The 19,973-nt window shown below is 35.7% G+C and overlaps 1 protein-coding gene across 1 annotated transcript; it reads right to left on the reverse strand.

Annotated features, from left to right (window-relative positions):
• Positions 1–1,079: 1,079 nt before the first annotated feature.
• TMEM18 (transmembrane protein 18) lies at positions 1,080–18,073 on the reverse strand. The gene is made up of 5 exons (XM_069108654.1): positions 17,883–18,073; positions 13,047–13,167; positions 10,877–10,931; positions 5,201–5,294; positions 1,080–5,110 (listed from the first exon to the last, which is right to left on the reverse strand). Exons 1-5 carry the CDS (start codon positions 17,931–17,933, stop codon positions 5,012–5,014), a joined length of 420 nt encoding a protein of 139 aa, XP_068964755.1. The 5' UTR covers positions 17,934–18,073; the 3' UTR covers positions 1,080–5,011.
• Between the last annotated feature and the right edge of the window lie 1,900 nt (positions 18,074–19,973).

Raw genomic sequence — 19,973 nt, forward strand, 5'->3', positions numbered from 1 at the left:
TATAAAAGCATTCTATTGAATGAATGAAATTCCAATGAATTTCCATCCTGTGAAATAGATAGTGAATGTATGATTATACCCACTTATCAATAAGGAAACTGAGGTTGGTAGAGGAGAAATGATTTACCTGTGGTCAAACAACTAATCAATTTCTGAATCTGTGAATTCCTATCTTTTGTGACTCACATGCAGTGCTTACTAACAAAATCCAATATTCAAAATGTTGTGATTGTATTTATGTAGTGTGGTTCCTGGATGCTTCCGCTGGCTAGTAATACATGTCTGGTGCACTGAATAGGAGCATAATTGAAGGATTATCATTTTTGTTGTTTTAAACTCTATGTAAATCATTACCAATTAAAGTTCCATATGCTAGTCATGGTATTTCATAGATTCATAGATTTAGAGAAAGAATCACAGAAACTATCTAATCCAACTCCCTCATTTTACAGATGCAGGAAATTAGATACAGGTGACTTTCCTAGGGTTACAGAGATAGTAAGCATCAGACCCTGATGTCAATAACAAAACCAGTGATCTTCCATTTTTCCACATTGCTTAACTTTTTTTTTTTGGCTCAGACCTGTGATTTCCTTATATAGGAACGTCCCAGTGAGGAAACATTCTATTAATACATATGGATAACTATTTTGTAACATAAAGTCTTGGTTGCTAAGGCTATTGGGAATTTAAGGGACTTCCTCATGATCATATAACCAACACATATCAGAAATAGGGATTGAACTCAGGTCTATTTGAATCCAAGGCCAACTATGCATCCATTAACAATGCTTCTTAAATTGTGGATTGCGACTCTGTATGGGACCCACAGTTTAAGAAGTGTTGAAGGGGTCATGAGTGGACAAAGTTCAAGAGGCTGTGCACTAAGATATGCTGGCACTTCCTTGTTTCGAAACATCTGAGAACTCCAGAACTCAAGTAACACCAATAAAATATGCCTTCATACTTAGTTTTAGTTACCAACTAACATCATATATTAACTTTAACTTAACCCATCATCTCCTTCACAAACACAAAACTTTCACAATTTATAAAACTACAAAATAGTATCAACAAAATTTTAGGAAAACATATCAAATTTTATTAACAATATATTTTAATGCATTTGAATATAAGTACAACAAAATGGTATGGAAGTATTTACATAGTAATACATCATTGTTTTGTGAGGGTCACAAAAATACTCGATTCAGCACAACTCTTCCTCTACCCATCAACCTCTATTAATTTACATCATTTTGAAATAGGGTAGAACTTATTTTTAATTACAGAAATAAAACAAAACAAAATGAGTTGAGAATGACTCCTGAATGTTGCCACAATCAGTTTCCTTTTCAAGGTTTGATAAAGCATTTTTGTTCTTAATTAATCAAGTTCTTAGAGTTTTAAATAGTGATTAAGTGCCTTCTATGTGCAAGACACTGAAAAAAAGAAAAAAATACCTTCTGTCTTCAAGAAGTTTATATTCCATTGGAGGACACAAGCTTTAGAAAGATATATGAGGTCTAGGTCACTAACAGAAAGGGTGATGAAGAAAGAATTTCCTTAGGAGGTGGAACATAGGATAAGTCTTAAATGACACAAGTTTCTCAGAGGTCGAAGGTAGGTAGGAGAGGAATTAGTTCTAGGCATGGGGGGAGAGAGGTGGGTATCAGCCTTTGCAAGGGCATAAAGGAAGGACAACAGCTTAGCTTAAACAAATATTAATGAAAAGAAATATTGTGAAATAAGTCTGGCATGAATGTGGACTAACGTCAGACATGGAATGGCTTTAAATGTCAAGATAAAGAATTTATATTTTATAGAAGAGACAATAGAGAGGTGAGAGGAGCGGTGGGGAACCTGCTGCCTCAAGGTCACATGGGGCCTTCCAGGTCCTTGGGTGCAGCCTTCTGAGCCCAAAGTTTACAGAACAAATCCTTTTATTAAAGGGATTTGTTTCTGTGAAATTTGGATTCAGTCAAAGGGCCGCACTTGAGGGTGGTCACGTTTGGCCTCAAGGATGCAAGTTCTCCATCCCTGGTCTAGAGGTAGGGGGGTTACCTGGTTAGATTTTGCATGATATGATCTTTTTATATGATTAATGCAGTATTAGGTAGAAGACAAGGAATAAGCACAACTCTTATTTTAAAAGTTACTTCAGGGGTAGCTAGGTGGCACAGTGAATAGAGCACCAGAAATGGAGTCAGGAGGACCTGAGTTCAAATCCAACCTTGGTCACTTAACACTTACTAGCAGTGTGACTTGGGCAAGTCACTTAACCCCAATTGCCCTGCCTTCTCCCCTCCAAAAAAGAAAAAAAATATAAAATAAAAGTTACTTCAACTGCAAATCACTCTAACAGTGGTAGTACAGGGGCAAAAATTCAGCTCTTTTAAATTCAAATCCAGTGGTGTTATTTCCCCATTAGCTACATGTCTCTACTATGATGATCTAATTATTGAGTTTGACATCTATAGCTACAAATTTCCATAACGAATTTTTTACACTTTCAAAATGTTACCTATGAAAAATGATGTTCTCTTTCTTCGTTGTAAATTGAACAAACTATATAGTATGTTAACTTGCCTTCCTGTCTGGTATTATTTAGCATCCCAAATTAGCAATTTTTGAAGAATATTGTGGTTATTTATTCAGTTAATATTCAAGCCTTACTGAAACTACACAAATTATCCCATATATTCAGAAGTTAAAACAAGTTAGATTGGATTTATGTTCACTTAAAAATTAAACCATAATAATGATATTATATTTCTTTATACTATTACTTCATATTCAATGCTCAGGAATATGCTTAAGAAGAACTCTGATAGGGACGGCCAGGTAGCACAGTAAGAGCACCAGCCCCAGTGTCGGGATGACCTGAGGATCAAATCTGGGATCAGACACTTAGCACCCACCCAGAAACACCTGGCCATTAATCTTGAGCAAGTTACTTAACCCCAATTACTTTAAAAAAAAAAAAAAGGAAGAACTCTGATAACCAAGTATTAGAGAGCTGATAAAATATTTTTAGATTAAAAGCTCCTTATTTATTTTTAAGATTAAGCTAAGCCACTCTGTAAAGTGACAAGCCAATATCCAACAAAGTGCCATAACTATTTGTAGCTAGGATGTATTTAATTATCCAGAAAGGATAAACATTTTATTTTTAACAACAGGGGGTTCAATTTACCAGTCTGAGATTATTTTACTTTTCAAATTTTCATACATAAATTCTATAATTCAGTCATCTATCTTTTTTTATTTCTAGAACATTAACTTCTTTTCACAATGTAAAAAAAGTGACAAACTTTTACTGTATTTTTAAAATGGAAGGAAAAAACTTTTTTAAAGAAAAAACAAAACTGGGCAGGAAAGTAGTACAGTGAATTGAGCAAAACACCTGGAGCTCAAAACCAACCTCAGACATTTAACTAGCTATGTAACCCTGGGCAAATCACTCAACCTCTGTTTGCCTCAAATTCCTCATCTGTAAAAAGAAGGTAATAACAGCAGCAACCAGCCAGGGTTTATATGATGATGAAATGGGACAAAATCTGTAAAGTGCTTAGCAAGGTATCTGGGACTTAGTAGGCACTATATCAATTTTAGCTATTATTACTGTTGTTAATGACATAGCTCTCTACCACTTTGCCTTCTGAAATATTTGTATACTCTTCCCCTACAATTGCCTCTCATTATTCTTTATATAAATAGTATAATTCTAGATTGAGACAGAACTTGGATGTTGTTTCATGAGTGAGATTACAAAGTAGGGTCTATTACACTCTATTGGCTTCTTTAAAAATAAAATTAATGATATTCTGCTTCTGACTGGCCAAATTCTGAAAATTCAAACATAAACTTTATAAAGAAAAATGCATGATTAAATATCTCATTTAAAGACATTCGATGGATTATTTTCTAATATCTTCTGAAAACATAAGGCTTTGAAGATGGAGGGTCCTTTTATCATTATGCTATTCTTAGAATCTTCTGATGTATGCTTATTTATAAAAGGTGTCCCAAAAGTCTTAGTACATTAACACCTAAGATTTCTGGGTCACCCTGTATTAACTGCTTCATTAAAAAAAAAAATTACAGTATTTTCAAGCATATGTTTTTTAAATAAATATTTTAAAACTTTCATTACAATTCATTCTATCTCATGGATTTTATTTGGTCATGATTATACACAATCTATACAAAAACAGTTTCTGTGGATAAATTATATGGGATTGTAATTTAAAGAGTAGTCCATTAAACTAAAAATGTTTTCCTAACATATTAAAGTCTGTTTTGGACAAGGACACTGTTGAATTTACATCAAAGCTAACTGTGTCAACAAGCAACATTCCATCAGTTATGTCAAAAATCCTTATTTGATGTTAGACATTAAGAGATTTAATGCTTTGGAAGTTCCATTACATAAATCACAGATGTCAAACATGTGGCCAGCTCACAATACTGCTAAGTGCATCTGAACCAGATTAAAATGTAACTGGGAAATAAATATTTAACAAAATAAATAAAATATAATAGAGCATAGATAAGGTGAATATATTGTTTTCTAAGTCAGCATGTGGCCAGCAGGGGTCCTGAGCAATACCACTGAGACAAATGATCAGTGCCTAACTTAACAAAATCAGGAACAGATTTCTAAATAAACCAATACAGATATTGTTCAAATGGAACAGTAAAAATATTTAAATTACAGTCATTTAGGTTATCTTTAGACTTAACAATAATTACATATCAATATAATGCAATTTTAGAGTTGAAGGAAACATCACCTCATTTGACATTAAATTAAAATTTATATTAAATAAGTGAACTGAGTGTTTTCCTCCATCACAGTGAAGACTAAACTAAAAGAATGTATGGCTATTTCAAACCATGAACCTACTAAAGATACCACTGCAATATATCCTACTACCTAATATGCAAATATTGAAGCAAAGATAACAATTAGAATATATTAGAACATCTAATTAAAATTTCATCTACATTATTCTGATTTCCTCTTCTTTTCTCTTTCTGCTTTTCTTTTCTGTTGCAAGATCTTTAACTCAGTCATTACAGCCACTGTTTTACGCACCCATGTAATCTAAAAAATAAAATATCTGTGAGCAATACACATAACTGAAAATAAACTTGGAAGAGAAAATTAAACTTTATGAGTTTGTAATGCACATACCACAATGATCATAGCATTTAACAGCAACGGTGCTGAAAAAACCATGGAAATAAACATTCCTCTTGAATCAAAATATTGGTATTTAGAAAATAACCTATATGTAAAAAGCAAAAGAACAAATGTTAGCTGGAAAAACTTAAAATTCCCACACATCAAAATCATCTAAAGAGATATAAGGGCCAGTTTCTTACCACATTGTAAAACCAATTTCTGATCTATTTTTCCCCCTACCACCTTTCCTTTGGTAATAGGCCCATTATCAAGGTAATTAGAGGAACTGTGTTATCCAGAAATCAACAGACAAGAAAAATGGATAAAACAAGATTAGTAAAATAGACCATAGTAAGGATAAAAAAGAAAATAAACCTTCAGACCAAGCCTAAGAAAATGAACTTAACTAAAACCATCCATTTTAAAGTTACCTGTAGGTTACTACTAGCTTCAAATTCTGAACTTGATAAAAAAATTGTATAATAACTTATTATATTTATACACACATGTATATCATCCATAACTTGTGATTTCTTCTTAAAGACACAAATAGGGGGAGTCGGTTTATTTCATAGTGTATTCTTGTTCACCTTTTTCTCTTCTCCCTTTCCTATATACACATGCCAACAAACTTACAGACTTAGTATCTTCGAAGTGAAGACGAAAATGAGGGGGATGCAAGAAAATAATAGAATTTAAGATTTCAGGACAGGGAAATGAAAGTATATAGACTGGTAGTCTACTCAGAGATTTTATGTTTGCATATCATGAAGACTATCTTTAAAAGAGGAATCAAGATCATGCTGGAAACGGTGAGCACTGAATAACTTCACAAAGAATGAAACTGACTACAGTTTTCCCTTCCCTAACCCAAGCTCTAACCCTAAATCCTAATGCTAACCTTAATCCTAACCACTCTGGCTCTCACTGAATGGCCAATAATAGATCCTAACCCAAATCTCACTTTCTCATTGTTTGAGTTCTGATGGCTCAGAGGGAGTATAAATAGCAATTGTTTCTGTTCTGGCCAGAAACTCTGAAGGTCTTCCCCTGTCAGAATGATTCTTCTGTTAAGACAAACTAGGTCATTGTTTCCCTCAATTCTTACCAAGCCTTTACTGAATTACTGAATAGGTGTTGCCTCAGACAAACTGAGACCTGGACAAGACCTTAGCTTAAAAAGGCCAACGTCTACAAAATAGGAAAATGATAAATGTTGGAGAAGATTTGAGAACACTGGAACACTAATGCATTGTTGGTGGAGTTGTGAGCTGATCCAAACCATTCTGTAATTTGGAAGTAGGTCCACAGGGCTATAAAAATGTGCATACCCTTTGACCCAGCAATACCACTTCTAGGGTTGTAACCCAAAGAGATAATGAAATGGGAAAAGGATCCACAAGTACAAAAATATTTATAGCAACTCTTTTTTGTAGTGGCCAAGAATTAGAAATTGAGGGGATGCCCATCAACTGGGGAATGGCTGAACGAGTTGTGGTATATGAATGTAATGGAATACTATTGTGCTATAAAAAATGATGAGCAGGTAGACTCCAGAAAAACCAGGAAAGACTTACATGAACTGATGCTGATTGAAGTGAGAACTAGGAGAACACTGTACACAGTAACAGCAACATTGTACAATGACTAATTTTGATAGGCTTAGTTCTCAGCAATGCAAGAATCTAAGATAACTCCAAAAGACTCATGATGGAAAATGCTAGCCACAACCAGAAATGGAGTATGAATGCAGATCGAAGCATACTTATTCACTTTTTCTCTTTTTTTGCTTTGTTTCTTCTCTCTCATGGTTCCTCCCAGTCATTCTAATTCTTCTTTACAACAAGACTAATGGGAAAATATGTTTAATATGAATTTATATGTAGAGCCTTTACCAGATTGCACACTGTCTTGAGGGGGAGGGAAGGGAGAGGAGAAAATTTAGAACTCAAAATCTTATGGAACTGAATGTTGAAAACTAAAAATTAATAAAAAAAAAAAAAGAGGGTGGGAGGAGAAAAACAAACATATAAAATAAAAAAAAAAGAAGACCAAGGTCTCCCAGTGCATCTGGGGCCATCAGTGGTCATCCTGACCTATGTCTTGCCATTGTACTCTGAAGATTCTTCAGGAGAGAGTTAGGCTGATGACTTTTCACAGCATTACCTCACTTAAATCCAATTCATTTTCAAGTCAACACATCACCTTCCTGATGTCATTGGTTCCCTTCAAAAATGAAGGACTAACATGAGATCTATAACCATGCAACAAAGGATGGCCTATTGATCTAAACAAGAAAACCAAATGTGTAAACAACATCTATTGTCCATACTATGATATGCAGTTGGATAATTAGAGTTGGTCTATAAACACATATAGCTTAGACACTACAGACCAGATAATGGCCTGGGTGGAGAATTAAATAGGAGGAGCATTTGAGAAACCATATGACAATTCTGATAATCCCAAGCTGCTCCCTTCAGGAAAAAAAAAATTAAAAAGCTCATTGTTTAACACTGATTTTCTTCTGGTGATACTATACAGTTATCCCTTCCACATCCTATGGGTTAGTGGTGCAGCATCCCCAAGGTCTGGAAAATCCACATAAAATTTTTTGGCCCTCCCTTTGTGCCATAGAAGAAGACTGAATTATTATAGTATTAAGAGATAAAACATGTTGATATTATGAAATACCATATTATATATTTATATATATATATTACATATTTTATACATTTCTGAGTTTCTAAACTTTTTCTTGTGTCATATAATAGCTTTTTTGGTGTTGTCTACAGCTTCTACAAAGCTCCCCCAAAGTTCCCATTTAATTTCTTATGCCAACTAACAAAATAGTGAAACCATGAAGGGGAAAGTCATAATGCAGAAGGGATAATTGTATAACTAGAAGGCATGGCACCACACACTATCTGAAGACTCAAAATTAGAGGTAACACAAGGTGGCGAATAGACAGTTGCACAGTGGACCTCAAGGGCCCACAGAGCAAAGACTGATGTAAAAGAAATTTAGAAATTCTACTCAGAAAAGAAGTTGGGCTTGTCAGAGAGTAAAATTGAGGGAGTATAGATGGATAACTCATGCACTGCATTGATACTACATATTGTTAGAAGACGCACTGTAGTAAGTATATCCTCTGCATTGGATTTATGGGTGGACAGAGTATGGAATCACACTGGATGGAAAATATGGATAGATTCTGATCATGTATTCAATAATGAAGAGTCTTATGTTTATATTTTATAATACAGTTTCTATTTTATATTAATACTTATGATAATATAATATTTCTAGATTATATTGTATATAATTTGTTATAAAATATAAATATAATATAGTATAAATCATAAAAATCATTATATATTTTCGCAAATGCATACTACATAGTACTTATGACACATATATACTACTACTATAGTTACTCTTACTCCTACTATTGATAACGTAAAGTTGTTTTTAGTCTTTTCTGACCCATGACCCTTTTTCGGGGTTTTCTTGGCAAAGATATTGGAGTGGTTTGCCATTTCCTTCTCCAAATAATAATAACTTTTATACAGCACTTACTATGTGCCATGTACTATACTAAGAATTTTATAATTATTATCTCACTTGATTCTCATAACAACCCTGGAGATAAGTGCTATTATTAACCCCATTTTACACATGTGGTTAAGTGACCCATCCAGGTCATAAAAACTAAGTCTGAGTATGGATTTGAACTCAGATTTTCCTGTCTTCAGGCTCAGAACTCTACTATAACACCTAACTGCTGCTGCTGTTAATGCTCCTGCTACTACTTTGATGATGATGATGATTCTCTTCCTCAATCCAAGAATAATTCAATTCCACTTAAAATGTATTTGTAGTTTGTTGAAAGCAGAAATCACATCTTATGCTTCTAAATTTCCTATAATGATGGATAATAGTTGAAATTCAACAATATTTGCTGACTATTATTGCTTCCCATTAATCATTTTAAGAAAAAAGATTACTAAACTTATGAAAAAAAATTACAAAAGTCATTTCTAAGGCTTATTATAGGTATATATGTGTATACACACACACACACACACACATACACATTACATGATACTATAGGTATCACTGAAAATATGTCTTTGTGTCTTTCTTCATCTATAAAGTAGAAGTTATAGTTCCATTACTAGTCTCCCAGGATAGTTGTAAGAATAGTATTTTATAAATCTTAATGCATCTTATAAATGTGAATTATTATTATAACTATATATCTGGCACTTTTTCTTCTGTTTAATTACTCTGAAGTAACAGCTTTCATTAATCATTTCATAGGTCCAACATTAATTTTAGCCAAACACATACAGTTGTAATTTCTCAAATTTCGTTCAAATATTGTTACATTCCCTACCTTAACACATTATTAATTTTAAAATTAATTATTAAATTAACAGATTATAATGCCATATTTCTTCAAAGCAGTCATAATTTCTCAGTTCTTTTTATTCTCTTTTACCCTCTTTACTATGATTTGCATAAAACTTAGTAACATAGCTCAGGAAAGATCTTGGACTTTGCTCAGAGGTATCTATAGTACAAGAAAATGCTGCTGGTAAAGAAAACTGGTTTTTATGGTCTTGCCAGTTTCCAAAACATATTCAGCCTTTGTAATGGAAATGGAAATTTGAAGATCTTTCCTGCTCTTACTAGACCTAGGGGAGTTTGAAGACCTTTCCTGCTTTGAAAATAAATTCTGCCTCTAAAAGGCTGAATGTAATCACATGGAGCCTGTGATGGGAGGAGTTTGCTGAGGGGTAGAGCAGAGTCACAGGAAGCTGGGAGTCAGAGTTAGAAAAATGGTGGGAGAGAGAAGACACTTAAGCATGGAGAGAAAGAGGTTTGTGAATATTGATATTATACTGGTTTGTGGGAAGGCTGAAGGATGCTGTGGCTCTCTGTGTTGTTATGGCTTATTAACTTTTTTACTACTATGATGTAATCGGCTTACTGGTTTTGGGATTCAGTTTTGTGGTGTCTAAATAAATGTTTTGGTTCTGCCCTCTATATGGAGAATATGTTATATTTTGTGATCAGCACTATATGGCATTATTTATAGTCACAGTAAGTGCTATAAATACTGCACTGGCACTACAGCCTTTCAGTTGGGGAGAGAGAGAGAGAAAGAGAGACAGAGACAGAGAGAGAGAGAGAGAGAGAGAGAGAGAGAGAGAGAGAGAGAGAGAACCAATGAGGAAGCTGTAAAGAAATATACAAAATTATTTAAAATAGTACATAATATATAAAATTGTATTTTGTAAGCATATAAAATTATACAGTGCTTCTGTCCAGATGGAAAAAACAAGTCTGAAAAACAAGGCTGAATACTCCAAAGCAGTGATGTCAAACAATAAAGGGAGGTGGGAGTGGAGTTTAGAAAATCTCACAATTACATTATCTATGCCGTACTGTCTTTATTTTGTTATACATTTCCCAATTATATTTTAAACTGGTAAAGGTCACAGAAGGGAGTTTTGGGTTGCTTGTGGCAAGGGCAGTGAGTTTGACATTTCTGTCCCAAAGCATCATCAACAAAATGAAAAAATCTTGTAATTAGCTCCCAGAACTCTAATTGAGGAGAATTAGAGGAATGTTATAAAGTACTATGTCAAAGACATATAAATTTAAATCATTTTTACCTCCAATTCATAGCGGCCAGTTCATTGATATATTCAGCACAATAGACTAAAATCACTGAAAAAAAAGAAAGAAAACAAGTAATAATAAAAATGACTTTGACATGAATAATTATTATAAGGTATTAATAATTAAATATATATTTTAAAAACTAGACTTTTTAAAGAATTAGCATAAGGAAAAATACTAGAATAAGAAACTGAATATATCAAGAGTCTTATAGGAAACAATTCTATATTCAGAAGGAACAATAAAGAGTAAATAAAAGAATCTATTACAGCATCGACTATGTATTAGGCACTCTGCTAACCATTTTACAAGTACTGTCTCATTTGATCCTCTCAACAATTCTGTGAAGTAGGTACTGTTATTATCTTCATTTTATAGTTGGGGAATCTGAGGCAAACTGAGGTTAAATGACTTGCCCAAGGATTATATAGCTACTGAGGATGGATTTGAATTTAGGTCTTTTTGACTCCCAGTCCAGACCTCTAGTCTCTGAGTCACCTACCTGCCTCATAAATACAGAGGGAAAGTATGATGAGTCATAGCCATCCTACATGGGACCTTTAAGAATGAAAGATTTAGAGCCAACACAGACTTTAGAGATAATGTTTAATGTCCTCATTTTATAAATGAAGGCACTAAGGGTCAGAGATGTTAAATAACTTACTCAAGCTAGACCTAGAGTGGTTTGCCACTGTGGACAGCTAGACCTAGAATTCAGTGTTCTTATACCACACTGCCCTGAGCAAACTACATTACTCCTAAAATGTGTTTAACAGTAAAGTTTAAGATAATAATTGTAAAATGCTTAGCACAGGCCCTGGCACATAGTAAGCACTATATAAATATTAGCTATTATTATTAGCTATCATTAGCCTATTCATAGTTTTCATTTTATCCTGGCTAGCACTAACATTCTATCCTAACACTCTATCTATCTGGGGTAGGGAGGTTCTAAAATTGTGATTTCATGTAAGGAAATTCCACTTTGGAAACTTCCTTCATCAATGCTGAAATAATGGAACTCCTCTGCACTAAAAGTCTTAAGAGAGTTGCCTAGGAGTACTGAGAGATTAGGGGACTTGCCCACAACCACACTGCCAGTGAGAATTGGAACTAGGTATTCCTGACTCGAAAGTCAGGTCTCTATTCACTATACCAACAATGCATCTCAAAATTTTAATTCATATATAATTAGAGAGTTGTACTCTAGAGCAACAATTGTCTTTGTTTTACACGGAAATAAAATGAAGACAAAATCATGTGGGAATGGAACACAAAGGAAGAAGTTGTTATCTAGCAGTTTTAAGTGTATAGCTTACTTGTCCAATAAGATTATAAAACTCCATGAAGGCAGAAATAGTGTATTTTTTTTTATCAGCTTCTCTTCTTTCATACAAACAGCAAAAAACAAAGTTTAGTATAGTATCTAGTAACAGTTTGGAAGATACTAGGTAAAATAAATACTTGTTGAACTATAGCCACTCAGTTCAATTCACTGCCTTAATCAACTATAAGACTTATTCATTCATTGTCCAATAAGCATTTAAGAACATGCAATGTACAAAAACTAAATTCAAGTCAACAATGATTTATTAAGTATCTACTATGTATATTATAGTAGGCTTATAGTATTTCATTTATAATTAATAGAAAAATATGGTAAGTGGGTCTGGACATTTTCATAAAGTATAGTTATTTCAATACTTAAATAAATGATTTCACCAGTGTAGATACTCTCCTCTTCTAATGTCATACTTCTGCTTCTCAGGAGATGGTCTTCATGAAATGTTCTGGATAAAAAAAAATGATATCCAACCCTCTGGCAATACATTTATTTCTCCAATAAGCTACTGGATTCCTACTTAAAACATTTTCAATTTGATGGGGATTACCAGCATTTGGGTCACTCCACTCCCCCATCAAGTATACCTGTAGAAATTAGAAGCAACTAACATGGGGCAGCTAGGTGGTGCAGTGAATGGTGTACCAGTCCTGGAGTCAGTAGGACCTGAGTTCAAATCCAGCCTCAGCCATTTGACACAATTACTAGTCATGTAACTTTGGGCAAGTCACTTAACCCCAATTACCCTCCAAAAATAAAAAGCAACTAATATTTCACATAGATAGTATAGCTTTAGCCCCAAATACTGATTTTTCACTCACCCAAACACAGGAAATGTCCAATCTGAAGTCGGTATCTTTGGAAAGTAAAGTATGTGAGCAACAGGCAAAGTATGTGGAAGCCTAAAAGTCCCAGCAACCATGGCTCAGACCAGTCAGTGTGCTATAATATAAGGATTAAACATCATAAACTTATTACTATCAAATCAATATGAGGTATCAATGGACCAGTTACCAGTCCTCATGCAGAACAATACCCTGAGAATCATTACTTGAGCAATAATTCTTTTACTTTGGACTAAGAGAAAAATCTCTTTACTTGTAAATGCCTCCTCTGATATTTAGCAATGCTTTATGAGTCTTCCTAGTTCAAGAAGTACACACAAGGAAAAGCAGGGGAGAAGAATACTGGAGAAAAGAAGTAGAGAAATAGGGGGAAAATAACCGAAAATGAAATAAGGGTGCAAAGGGTGGGTGCTTTGGGAAAGAGCATCATGAGATCTGGGGATCCTACTCTAAAGTATGTACATTAATGTAGGGTGAAAATGGGACATCACTTTGAGAGGTAGTAGAAGGTATAAAGCACACAGAGAGGAGCAAGACATCTTTTCTATAGGTGCTTTAACATGGTAAGTATTTAATAAATCCTTTTCCATTCATTCATTTACATTGTGGTACTAAAACATACTAAAACTATATGCATCTCTTTCTATCAGGCTTTTGAGGGAGAGGCAAATTCAATGCCACAGAAAGAACAATGGTTTAGTATGTCTGAACTGGGCTGTATTTTAGACTGTAAAGGTTCTCTGGACATCATCTTGTCAAATGCCCTCATTTCACAGATGGGGAAACTTAGTCTCAGATAATTGAAGTAAACTGTCCTAATTCATAAAGCTACTTAGTAATAAAACCAGTACTTGGACCCAGGTATCCAGATTCCAAAGCCATTGTTCTTTACATAATGTTGAACCTGTGAATTTTGCTGACTGGAAAAAATAGTGGTACCTTTAATAGAAATGGAATTTCCTTACAAACTAAATGGCTGGTCAGATGAAGGAACTTTAGTGATTTAATGAACAAGGTACTAGCCTGAGTACTAAGGGATTACAGGAGTCTTTTCTGAGCCATACCTTGCTCTTTTGGAAAATGAGGCAGTTAGACTGGAAACTGGAGGGATTTTATGTCATGCACCCCTTTGGCAAATTGGTTTAGTCTATGAACCACTTTCTCAGAATATTATTTTTAAATGCATAAAATAGAAGGAAATCAATTACAGTGAAATGAAGTTCTCAAAATATGTTTTTAAAAAGTTCACAAACCGCACATTAAGCAGTTCTGGACTAGATGATTAATTATTAGTTATACTGTAACATATAATATATTATCATAGGATCAAAGGATTGAGAGGTAGAAGATATTTTTGAGATAAAAGAAACAATCTTAAGTGTTTTTTTTCCTACCTTTTCTTTGAATTACTGTGCTAATTTATTAGCACAGTAAAAGGCATAGTGCTTAATAAATGCTTGTTTCTTAACTGATTGAAGGAGACATCAAAAGTAGTTATGCCAAATGGAATCTTATTTTGAATCTTCTTTACAATAAAAGTGGTCATATAGTCTTTGCTTGAAGAGATCAAGGAGAACCTACTTTCCAACATATTCCAGGACATTTTTTTTCCTACTAGGAAAGAACATTTTTCTAATGCTAACTCAAAATTAACTTCTCTGTACTAAATCAAATGTGAAGGTACTGATAATCCCACTAAGGTTTCTTCATCTGCCCAACCATTTAGTTTGTATGGCAAGTCCTTATTTCTATTCAAGGTACTACTATTTTTCCAGTCCACTAAATTCACAGGTTCAGTATTACTAACCCTTGACTCCTCACTCCACCATTTAGCTGCCAAATTTTATTTCTATCTCTACAACATCTCTCACATTTTACTTTCTTTCTACTTATATGGCCAGCACCTACATTTTAGGCCCTCCTCATCTCCTATCTAGACTACTGAAACAATATTCTATTTTGTTTCCTTCAATCCATGGGGAACATAGCTGCTAGTGATTTTCCTAAAACACAATTCTGAACATGTCACTTGCTCATGTCTCAGTAAACCCTAATGACACGCCAATGCCTCTAGGATAAAAAAAAAATAAAATAAAATCTTCTGGTTTGGCATTTACAACTTTTCACAAGCTGGCTCAAACTTACTTCCCATCCTTATCATACATTGCTCTTGTTCCTGCAGTCTTTGATTCAGCCAAACTGGCCTTCTTAATATTCATCACATATGATACTCCATCTCCTTGCATTTAATAATAATATTCCTCACATATGATACTCCATGCCTTTGTATTGACTGTCCAGGCCTGGAATGAACTCACTCCTACATCATTTCTTAGAATTCCTTGCTTTCTTTCAACAATCAATTCAAGTACCAACTTTTATACATGAAGCTTTTTCTGATTCCTATAGTTGCTAGTGCCTTCCCTCCCAAAATTATCTTCCATTTTTTTTTAATGTATTCCATCGCTGAAGTCCTGAAGACCAGGATTCAAATCCCACCTCTGACATATTTTCAATGTGAGTCTAAGCAAGCCATTTAAACTCTCAGTGCCCCAGATAACTCTCCAATTAATTGCAGAGAAAGAGTTGACCAAAAATGGTGTAGAGGGTACTTTTTCACCCAGGAATTTCCTATTTTTATGAAATCAACAGTCCCTATCTATACATGTATATGTATACACACATACATGCATATATACATACACATACATGTACACACATATATACATATACCCATATACACACACATATTGTTGTCTGCCCTGATTGAATCCTTGAGCTCAGAGACTGTTTTATTTTTATTTTTGTATCCCCAGCAACCTATTTGCCCAGCTCTAACTTTTCTAACTCCAGTCTTGCATCTCTAACCACCTATTGAACATCCTGGACTGGATGGTTCCCAGACACCTTAAATTCAACTTGTTCAAAACTGAAGTATTCTATTTCTCCCAAAATGGCCCCTTTTCATAATTTCCCTATTACCACCAGTGAACAAATATTGTTGTTACTTAGGCTTGCAAAGACCAGGTGTCATCCTCAACTTTTCACTCTTGCTCACCCTCCCAACATTCAATCAGTTGTCAAGTCCTTTCAATTCTACCTTCATAACATATATGACATGATACCTCCTGTCCTCTAACATTGTCCACATACCAGTATAAGGTCCTCAGACTGGAATACTGCAATAGCCTTCTGGTTGGTCTGTGATCCTCAAGTGTTTCCCTATTGCAATCTATCTACTGACTCAGCCTACAAACTGATTTTCCTAGATGCAGGCCTCATTATGTCACTCCCAAATTCAATCAATTCCAAGGGTTCTTTATTAACCCCAGGAACCAAATACAGGGAGTCCCAAAGGTTTTAAAACTGCACTTAGGACACCCTAAACTAGCTTTTAAATTCCTTCATAACCCGCCCCCCTGCTACCTTTACAATCTTCTTACAGTTTATTCCCCTCCATGTACTCTATAACCCAGTGACATTGACCTCCTCATTGTTTTTCAAACAAGGCACTCCTCCCGACTGACCATGTTCACTGACTGCCCCCCCCCATGCCTGAAACTCTCCCCTCATCTCATCTCTTGATTTTCCTTCAAATCTCAGCTAAAATACCTGCAAAAGATCCTCTTTTATCTTAGTATCATCCCCACAAGATCATCTCCAATTTATTCTGTATTATCTTGTTTGTACATAACTGTTTTCATATTGTCTTCCTCCACTAGCTGTGAATTTGTAAAGCAGGACTCCTCTCCCTCCACCCCCCTTTTGTAGCATTTACTAAGTAAAATGCTAGTTGAACTTGATTTCTTGACTTGTCAGCTCCTTGACTGACAGAAGCCTGAGGCCCAGAATGGCCAAGTAACTCACATAACCTGTCAAGAAAAAGAACTGAAGCCCAATTTTCTGATTGCGGGTTCAGGGTTCATAGGAAAGTATCATACATTTAGCAATGGAGTTGATTCTAAAGGTCATGTAGTCCAAAAACCCTCACTTTAACAGATGAGGAAGCCTTAGCTCCAGAGAATACCCAGTTGATAATACAGTGTAGAGTGCTGGATTTGGAATCCTCAGTCCTGGGATCAAATTTTGTCTCTGCCACTTAATACCTGTGTGATTCTAGGCAAGGTATTTAAGCTGGCTCTCTAATGTCCTGAATCCATTCCATTCAACAAGTGTTTTATTAACACGTGTTTTATCATCATTATTATTATATTCAAAGTAGCTGGTAGAGCCATGAGGACAAAAACAGAGCAGTGCGCGCTCTCACGGGACTTAGAAGATCCCAAGTCATATTGCCAAAGTCAAGGTTCCAAATTTTAATTCAAGTCCTCTGACAAATTCAATGCTCTTTCAATTAAAAAAAACGTGTTTTTTTTTTTTTAAATTAAACAGCTTTTCCCAACATCAAGATACCTTTCTCTAAAATCTCAACTCTAAACTGCAGGGGGGGCGCGAATGGATGCCTGGCTCGCCACTCGGAGAGAAAGCTGGAATGGTCCTTTTTCAGATGGCCCAGGGAGATGGAAGGCGCAGAGTCTCGGTTCTAAGACCCTGCTTCAGAGGCCTCTGTTCACTGAACCTTCCACAAGTCACTGGGTTCTCGGCTGTGGGCTCAGTTTCTCCGAGCCCACCCACCCCCTCCGTTGCCAGGAAGGCAGTTGCATGGGGCGCCCGCCTTCCCCGGAAGCGGCTCTGCTTCTCCCTCCTCAAGCCCTGGCACCTCCCCCACCTCCCCCCGTCCCCAGGGAGTTGGAGCCAGGCAAGAGCACGGCTCCACCACCCCCTTCCGGAACCTGGCCGGGGCCAACTAACCGTGATCACCCGGTGGAATCCCATCGGAATAGGCTCGGACTGTGGCTGCATCTTCTCAGCCAAAAGCAATAGCCCCTACAGAGGTGAGGGTCGACCACAGCAAGGGATCACGTAGTCGTTACGTTACCAATCACCTCCGAGACTTTGCCCATCCTAGGCCCCGCCCCTCCCGATCACAGGCCGTTGTCATTCTAACCTACGCGGTCTTGGATGTCTCGCGAGATCTGAGATTTCGCTCTTCAACTCTCAAGAGATGTCATGAAGGGTCCATTGCTTTCTGAGTTAGAAATGATCATTTTCGTCTTTTGTCGGTGTTCGCGATTTATTCCGTTCCATGGAGCAAACATTTATTAAGTCTTTAAAAATAAATAAATAATAGAATAAATTAAACATGTATTTTATATGCTGGGCAACGTGCCTTCAGCGGCGGATCCACTATCTTCACCTTCTCTTCCCCCAAGGATGCTATTCTTGGGAATAAACTGAAACATAAATAGTTCGAAGCTTAGAATGTTGTTACGATAAGTTAATTATTGGCACCTTTTGTTGATGATTATTGTATATCTATTATTGTTGGACTGTTGGAATGAAACTTACTTTGGAAAATAATAAAAGGAAGCTATTGGATTGATCTATTTGTTCTTAAACTTATTTTGTGTCATAAACCCTGTTGTGAGTCTGTTGAAGCCTATGCACTCTTCTGAGTAACCCTTTTAAATTAAGGGAATATTAAATTTCAGCTAGAGATTGATGAAAATAAAGATAGCATATTATGCATGTATGTATATATGGATACACATATGTATATATGTGTATAGTATATATGCATGTGTATATGTCTGTGTTCGTGTGTGTATTCCCTTCAGATTCAAATATCACCATCTCTCCCGCTCTGAAATCTATCCATGAATCCCTAGATTAAGAACATCTGGAGTAAGTCCTCCTCCTGCCTATTAAATTATAGATATATGAATAGAAGTAGATATCTTTATTTATCTATATTTACCTATATGCATATATATATATATATATATAATACATGTGTATACCCATATTCAAAGTTTTATTAGTCACCTGTAATGTAATGCCAAGCAAAGGCAACTTCCCAAGGTTCAGAATACCAGCATAGGTTCTCTCCATTTTATTCAGTGACAAATTAAGAACAGAGGGAATCAAAATATGACATCATTCAAAATACAGCATTTGCTAAGTGTGATTAAATAATCTCCAATTACTACCCCACCCCAGGACCTTACATTCATTCAATCAATTACAAAGTCCCTGTTCTAAATACTACTCCACCCCTAGGCTATACCTTCATTTAGTCCACCACAAAGCCCCTCTTCTCAAATGGAGATTATTTTCCAATCATAAGTAAAGTACATTCATTTGTTCAATCATAGAACACAAAAAGGTCAAAAGTTCCCTACCCTTGGATCACAATTGAATCTACCCCAGAGTTACATCAAGTTTAAGCACAGCACTTAATACCCAAATGGAGGTGTTTTCTTCGTCTTGACACCAGGCAAGTTCTCAGCAATCTTTGTTCCTGGGGAGACAAAGCTTAGCAAGGCCACAAGATACATTGCCAGTCTCTTCATTAATTCATCCTCTGTCTGCAGAACAGTCCTAGGACCCCTGAAAACATTAGCAAAACCCTCTCCCAGGATTTCTGCAAACATACAACAAGAAAATCCTTCTTCAGGGCTTCTGAACCAACAGAAAGGTTCCCAGACCCCTGCAACAACAACACTGCCCTTCACCAGTGGACAGTATTCACTCTGTCTGCAGGACAGTCTCAGGAGCTCTTAACCAACAGCCAGGTTTCAGTACTTCTTCAACAACAGGACTGTCTTTCACCAGTGGACAAATCTGGCAAAAGAACATCAAAACAGACAGACAAAATACCAGCAAAACAGCCATGTGTCCTCAGTCCTTGGCAGCTCCGGGGGCAGGTCTCAAAAGTCCAGGGCAATTCAAAGTGGCCCTCAACAATCCTCTCAGTCTCTCTCTGCCTCCACAAGGGTGCTGCTTCCAAAAAGTTCTTCTGCCTCTCTCCTGTGTCTCTCCAAATCTATGTCACCAGCTCCT

The sequence above is a fragment of the Petaurus breviceps genome, unplaced genomic scaffold, assembly GCF_028583685.1.
Source record: "Petaurus breviceps papuanus isolate PSGF00001 unplaced genomic scaffold, PetGlider_PUasm1.0 90416, whole genome shotgun sequence".
NCBI lineage: Eukaryota > Metazoa > Chordata > Mammalia > Diprotodontia > Petauridae > Petaurus > Petaurus breviceps.

What these genes read in the sequence shown, in the direction of transcription:
- TMEM18 (XM_069108654.1), bottom strand. Translation starts at nt 17,933, where the DNA reads ATGCAGCCACAGTCCGAGCCTATTCCGATGGGATTCCACCGGGTGATC. An exon ending in TGGACATTTCCTGTGTTTGG is followed by an intron (nt 10,932 to 13,046) that starts GTGAGTGAAAAA and finishes CTTTTTTTTCAG; the next exon opens with TGATTTTAGTCTATTGTGCT. An exon ending in TAAATGCTATGATCATTGTG is followed by an intron (nt 5,111 to 5,200) that starts GTATGTGCATTA and finishes TTTATTTTTTAG; the next exon opens with ATTACATGGGTGCGTAAAAC.